At 38.1% G+C, this 6,843-nt stretch overlaps 1 protein-coding gene across 3 annotated transcripts in view; it reads right to left on the bottom strand.

Annotated features, from left to right (window-relative positions):
• Window positions 1-6,843, bottom strand: part of DHX9 (DExH-box helicase 9) — a 37,320-nt gene continuing 30,477 nt past the window's right edge. For all 3 annotated transcript variants that reach the window (XM_036754404.1, XM_036754403.1, XM_036754405.1), the window contains 6 exons: window positions 5,938-6,099; window positions 5,689-5,816; window positions 4,037-4,266; window positions 3,798-3,913; window positions 2,879-3,079; window positions 1-650 (listed from right to left, as the gene is read on the bottom strand). In XM_036754404.1, coding sequence (XP_036610299.1) covers window positions 341-650; window positions 2,879-3,079; window positions 3,798-3,913; window positions 4,037-4,266; window positions 5,689-5,816; window positions 5,938-6,099 — 1,147 coding nt within the window. In that variant the 3' untranslated portion in view covers window positions 1-340. The remainder of the gene's footprint in view (window positions 651-2,878; window positions 3,080-3,797; window positions 3,914-4,036; window positions 4,267-5,688; window positions 5,817-5,937; window positions 6,100-6,843) is intronic.

Below are 6,843 nucleotides of genomic sequence, written 5' to 3'. Positions count from 1 at the left end.
TTAGGTTCAGTGTAATATTTTATTTTCCATAGTATTAAACTAAAGCCAAGAAAATATCACATTAATTTCAAAAAACAAAACTTACTTTATTAAGAACAAAATAATACAAACTGTGGTACTCTGTAATAGGAGATCATCAATATTTTACATAATAAACAAAATCACCAATATACCTACATACTTAGTTTTCTTTAAACTACATTGAACAACACAGTGAGTGGAAAATAGATTTTAGCCTTAATGGCAGCAAACAAATCTCTTGAAAAAATGTAACATGCATATTTTAGTATTGACTACTTGGGAGATGAAGAGAGAGCTCTGAAAGCAGTTGATTATTTCCTCAAAAGACACCTCCAAAACCCATACCATAACCACCTCTGTTTCCTCCTCGAGGGAATCCTCCAGACCCTCTATATCCTCCTCCACCCATTCCTCCACTGTAGCCTCCTCCAGATCCTCTATAACCACCACCTGAACCTCTGTATCCTCCTCCACTTCCATACCCTCCTTGGTAAGAATTACCCCCACCATATCCTCTCCCACCATATCCTCCACCTTGATAGCCAGAACCTCGCTGACCACCTCGACCTCTGAATCCACCTCCATTGTCATATCTAGCCATCTTGGGTGGGCGAGGACCATCTCCATACCTAGGAAAGGAAAACACAATTTTAACCAATGTGGAGATACAAATATAGGATCCAATATGGTCAAGCTAATTTAATTGGTGATCAATTTTTTTTAAAAAAAATTTAAAATATGCTAACAAGGCAAAAACCACTATTAAAACAAAAATGTATTATTTTCTTTTCAGTTCACTGAAACTTATGCTGTGCCTACTTGTCAACACATTGTTGGCAAACAACAAGCATGGGCAAATAACTTTTTTTTTTTTGCTGGAAAAAAGCCAAATGAACATAGCAAACAGAGTATTCAATCTTATCACTCATTATCAAGAAGAGAGGTGGTAACCAGATCAGATAGAGGGCTTTTTTCTTTTTATTAGGCCTGAGACTTAAGTATGCGGGTACACATATGGGAAGGGTCCAGTGGAGAAGAGATTAAAAATCCAAGAAAAAAGGAATAACTGGCTGCTGGACCAAGAAGCAACGGATTAGTCTTTCAGTAACTCGTTCCTTTTTAAAATGTTTTGCACTGGGAACTTTTAAGCCCAAATTCTAGCATTTTCTCAATAGAGATTGCGATCAGTGGCTAAAAGCTAGCAATAAAGCTACAATTCAAATGAACTTTTTTCTGTTGCCTATAAAAACAAACACCTAGATCATACGATACATGCTTTTAATGCTAGAATAATGAATCAAGTTAATACAAGTTAAATTTCATTGAATTCACCTGTGTGATACCACAAAAATATTAACTAACCCTAACTTAATTCAACAATTTCTAAACGATTTGAGGCTATATGGTTACCTCCAAAGTCCATCCTCAAAACATTTTTTTAGCATCATCACCCTTTCCCCACTTTTTCCTCAAGCAAAAGAGATCTTTATAATTCCTTCAGGCTAATCCCTAAGCCCTAAATCCCATTCCTGTCTACCTCTCAGGTGCCTACAACCACATTCATATCTCAATCCTAAAAAATTCTTCCCCTTATCCCTCTGAATGCTCCAGCTACTGGTCCCACCTGCCTTGTTCCTGTCACTGTTTTTCACACTTCAATGCTCACAGCCCCTTTTCAATCTAGCTCGGGCCCCCACTACAAGACAAACTGCTCTTGTCTCTATCCTCTTCTGTTCCTCCTCCTACTTCCTTAACCTTCACAGACAACATTCTTCTAGTTTTTATCATACCTTATGGATTACCTCTCTTCTCATCTGCTTCCTGACTTGTAAAGTGGGTGGTTCCATTAAGGGTGTGATCACTTAGCCTTCTCTCCTTTGGAGATCTGATTCACTCACACCAGCTTCAATCATCAGCCCAATAACTCCACGGGCATTTTGAATCGTGATCAATACACTAAAGTTCATCCTTCCCCCAAAACCTGTTGCTTGCCGTGTGATTTGTCTGTAGCACCATCTAATTTATGATTATACATTGTCCAATGATCTTTGATTTCTCCATTTTACCTCAAATATCCAATTAATTTTGGTTAACTCCACCTCCCCAAATCATGTGACGTTGACACTCTGCTTTGGTGCCCATGGTCATCATACTATATTCTTTATTTAGTGAGACCATTATAATTGCCAGAATATTCTTGCTCGAATTGGCTGCATTCCTGCAAATGCTTTACATCTCGTGTTCTGAGCACAATAAACACTACTAAATGTTTGTCATAGTCTACCCTTCTGTTTATATTAAATGTCACTGCGATGAAGCTGGCTTCTCTACAATACTATGCCAACAGAGCAAAAGCTTTGGTAGGTCCTGTCTAACAGCAGGACCTTCTGATAAATCTTTGAAGTCTTCACATAGCATTCTATAATTTACAAAAGCACATCCACATATCTCAAGTTACCCTTTAAGTTATACAGGGTAACTGTTCTTTAGCCAAAACACAGAACAGAAGACTTGGATTAATTAATGTATCAAAAACACAGAATCCCTTTAAAGAAAAACCTATCTGATTAATCCTAACGCCTACCAATTAAGAAAACTATGTGATCTTACTTTTACACACTTTCACTCTGTGCAATAATAGAATACTTAGGACAGGATATTAACCCAAACGTCTGGAATTTTAGTCCTCATCCAGTTACTAATCAAGTTAGCTCCTTTGGGCCTCAAATCTGTTCATAGGTGGGTGGCAGGGTGTTCAGTGGTGAGACTAGATGATTTTAATAAATGGCACATTAGGAACTTTTATGACTCATTTCATACTTGTCATTATCTTAAAAGAGAAAAACATGGAACTTACCGTGCATTGCCAATCATGAGACTAATGCCAGCAGCCGAAGGCCTAGAGATCTGCCGAATCATGTTCAGCATACGCTCGTTTGAGGGATCCAAATTGCTGATTATTTCAGGCTCTTTGGTTACTTCAACAACCAGAGCCTCCATGGCTGCTCGGAGGGCAGTTATGCAAGCAGCAGCCTCATGGGACATCTGCAGTCTGATCCTAAATTAAAGATGCAATGAAAATTTAAAATGTTAGAAAAAATGCCAGAAAAAAACTGGATTTTCATTCCCCTTTATGTCACATTATTCTAAATAGCCAAGAGTGATACTAACACTTTTAGTACACCTTCTCTTGGTGTTGTGGAGTGTGTATGTGTGTGTCTGAATGTGCCTGTGTGTGCTTGCATGTGTACCTGCAAACACATTCTGTCTCCAGAGCCTCTTTATCAATAAAGGAAAATGGATGAATCTTGTGCCCACCATTTTTTTGGAAAAACAGGCTTAGGCAACCACATTTTATCATTTTTCAATGCCATGCACATTCATGAACTTGAGAAGCTTCAGAAGGGGATCCCAAAGCTCCATTTATTAATGGCTGACTACACATCTACTTTTCCTTCTTAGAAGAGGAGTGGAGGGGTGGGGGCAAACACACAAATGTGTTTCAATCACCTCATCTCCAGAAAAATTTTGTATTACTATGAATTATTACTATTGGAAAAAAAGCACATTAGAAAAGCTGTGCTATAGTGTTGTAAAAAAAAAAACCACAAAACTTTAGTAATCTCAGTAAAATAGCAATCTGAAACAATTTATCACACAGCAAATTGTGAATTTTGCTTCAGACTTAAGTTAGTGGTTTTTTTCAATCAAATCTGAGGCATCTTCTCATCAGCCATAAACTATAAACATTTGATACAATCTTGAAAAGGTCATACCAGTCATCGACCAACACAATCTCTCCATCTGACTGGACCTTCTTAGAAGCAAAGAGAAGCAGTTGTAAGGGGGTCACTAAGGTCATGCCTTTGGCAGAGATGGCTCGAGTGCGGATCTACGATGGAGAAGGAAACCATTTTGATTAGAGGTGACAAGCAAGTCAATATGCAAGGAAATAATTCAATGGACCAAAAAGAAGCCTGTTAATACAAACGTTTAGAAAACGTTCTTTTCTTACCTTTTCTCCAAATACAAAGAAAGGAGATGGGTACTTCATGTCCTGGCTGCTAAAGGGGCAGTTAACAGATGACTTGTGGATAAGTGCATTTCGCCCCTCAGTGGTGAGAATTTTCCTCTTTTCCTTATGGTAGCAGACATTAGGATACACACCAAAGGCCAGAAGAGAGATGACAACATCCAAATTGTTATCTGGTCCAGTGTTATTAAATACTTGTGTCATCAGACATTCTGCAGAAAAAAATGAAAGGGGGTTGGAGAGAATCAGAAAGTTGAATACTTCCCCATATACTTATGTTGTTATCCAAAGTATTCAAGAGACTTTGGACAATGTTCACTGATGTCATTTAGACAAGTTTCTTTATTGCAAGGCCTTGAATTATAGACTAATTTACAATAAAAAAGTCTTGGGGAAAAGAAAATAAATGCTTATTAATTTTTTAAAGGTTTAAAAAGATGTTAGGTTCTGTATTTTATCAGTTATTAATTTAAAAGGTCTCTTCTTAGAGCACATGAAATAATATTTGTAAGCTTTTAGCAAAACACTTGGCATCTAAAAGGCACTTGAATAAATGCTTGTTCCCTTTCCTTCTCTCTTAGATGCCAGTTGGAAAAATAATTCCTTCTGTTTTCAGAACAAGGGCTAAGTTTGTACAAGGAGAACCATAGTTAAAGGGAAGGAGCTTCTGAAGAAACAAATTGATTCGAGTAGATACCTCTGTACTGATTTCACCTCAGACTTAAATCCAAAATACTTTCCCATTTGCTTTGCTGCCATTCAAATAAGATTCCTTACTTTCTATTAAATAATAACTCAGAAAATGCTGAGTGCCGCAACATATGCAAACCACATTTTGACTTATTAGACTAAAAACAAATAGCTCGATAGCATTAGGATAACTTTTTTCTTTCAAGACAAAGTATTTAGGGAGAAAAGAGCCTCAATCTAACTAACCAGCAATGATCTTTCACTGAATAGCTCACAGCACTTTGGATCTCACTTTTGAATTCACCACATTATAATCTGCATGTATTATTAGATTGTACATTTCATGGGGGTGGAGAGGAGCCACTTTGTTTATTTATTATCTTCCCCAGACACCAGGCCTGAACATAGTGACATCATAGTAACTGTTCAATGAAATGTTCATTCTGCAGGGTTAAGAGTATAAAAGCTCAGGTCCAACTCAATACATCACTTTGGGGATGGGGTGTATGTCATTTTGGCAACATAAAACTATTATAACACTATTCTAATTCATGCCAACTGAGAACTTGTCTGTATGTTTGAAGTCATTTAAAATTTAACAATAAATAGTATTAGTATTTCATTAAGTCTAAAACTTGGCAGAGACAAGCCTATCATATTTTCTTGATCACTGCTGAAGAAAATGAGTTAAATTATTTGCACCTAAGTTTCTGAATACCATCTCCAACGTTCCTCAGAAAAGACAGTTACTGGTAAGAATATTGCAATTACTGCAGTGGTCTTTCAATGCTTACTTTCACTTTGTCAGGGGAACAGGACTGTGAAGACTGGCACTGAGTTCAAAACAGTTCTGAGAAGCAACCAAGCCTGAAGGCACAGAGTGCACTGTTTGAGTCATACACATAATCACCCAAATATTTGTCTTAGGAATGTATGAGTCTTACCTTCTGGGAACCCAGAATTAACTAGAATTTCTTTGAGCTGAACTTTTGCTTCCCAAGTCATTCTGAGTGTGGCCATATTGAGTCTTTTGTGTTCACAAAAGCGGATCTCTGCCTCTTCTCCACCCATTCTAAAAGGGGAAAAACAGACCCAGTAGGATGTGAAAATGGAACATTATTAAGTTCCCACAACAGAAGTTTTAGGACATAAACCTTCTTCGAAAACCCCCTGCATGCATGGTTCTCTCATACCTGGCATCGTCCCAGGCTTGGAACACTGACAAAAGGGCCACGTGATCTGAAAACCTATTTCCAGCAAAGTTACGGTGAACATAACCCAAGCGCTTGCCTTCACTGATAAAAGGTTCTGGGAAGCAAGTGGCAGCAGAGATGGTACATACAGCATCTCCCACGCTAAAACAAAGCAGAGAGAGAATTGGTTGGGAGCCTTGTTTTCAGTAACTATAACAGATGTGTCAAAATTGAGTACATATAATGATATTAAAGAAGTCTTATTTTAACTAATCAGAGAAAGGAAGCTACTTTTTATCAGTGCCCACCATTTCTCCACATAACACTTAAAATTCTTGTACTACCCCTCCCAAAACCCATTGTTGTGAAGCTCAAGTAAGATAAGGTAAGGCAAGAACATGTAAAAGGCAAGGAGATATTACTGAACATTATAGCTTTCCTTTCTCATTTCACCTCTTAAACAAAATGGACCTACCATACCACACCAACATGACCTCTTTCTGATACACATATTACCTGAATGACACCTCTACACCTCTTTTCCCACTGGGCTGCACAATTCTGGGCCATCTTTGCCTTTTCCAACAGGCCTTAGGAAATCCTCATCAACCTACAATATCCCATCAGCCTTGGGACTACTCCACTTCATTACCACCCTCAATGCCTCTGGAGGATGGAACTGGAACTATGAATTCTAAAACCTTCCATTTAAGGAGGGAGCATGGGTCAGATCATCTCATTTCTCACCAGGGTGCACTACTCTGGGCTATTTCTGTCTTTTCCACCATGTCCTCAGATGGATTAACCCTGTTCCCTCTTTTAACCTTTTGTATATTGTCTTTCCCCTTTAGACTGTAAACTCCCTGAGGACAAGGACTTTATATTCCCAGCACTGAGCACAGTGTC

The sequence above is a fragment of the Trichosurus vulpecula genome, chromosome 4 (genome assembly GCF_011100635.1).
Source record: "Trichosurus vulpecula isolate mTriVul1 chromosome 4, mTriVul1.pri, whole genome shotgun sequence".
Taxonomy (NCBI): Eukaryota; Metazoa; Chordata; class Mammalia; order Diprotodontia; family Phalangeridae; genus Trichosurus; species Trichosurus vulpecula.
The sequence above is the reverse complement of the archived record's forward strand: the minus strand, read 5'-3'. Positions and strand labels throughout refer to the sequence as shown.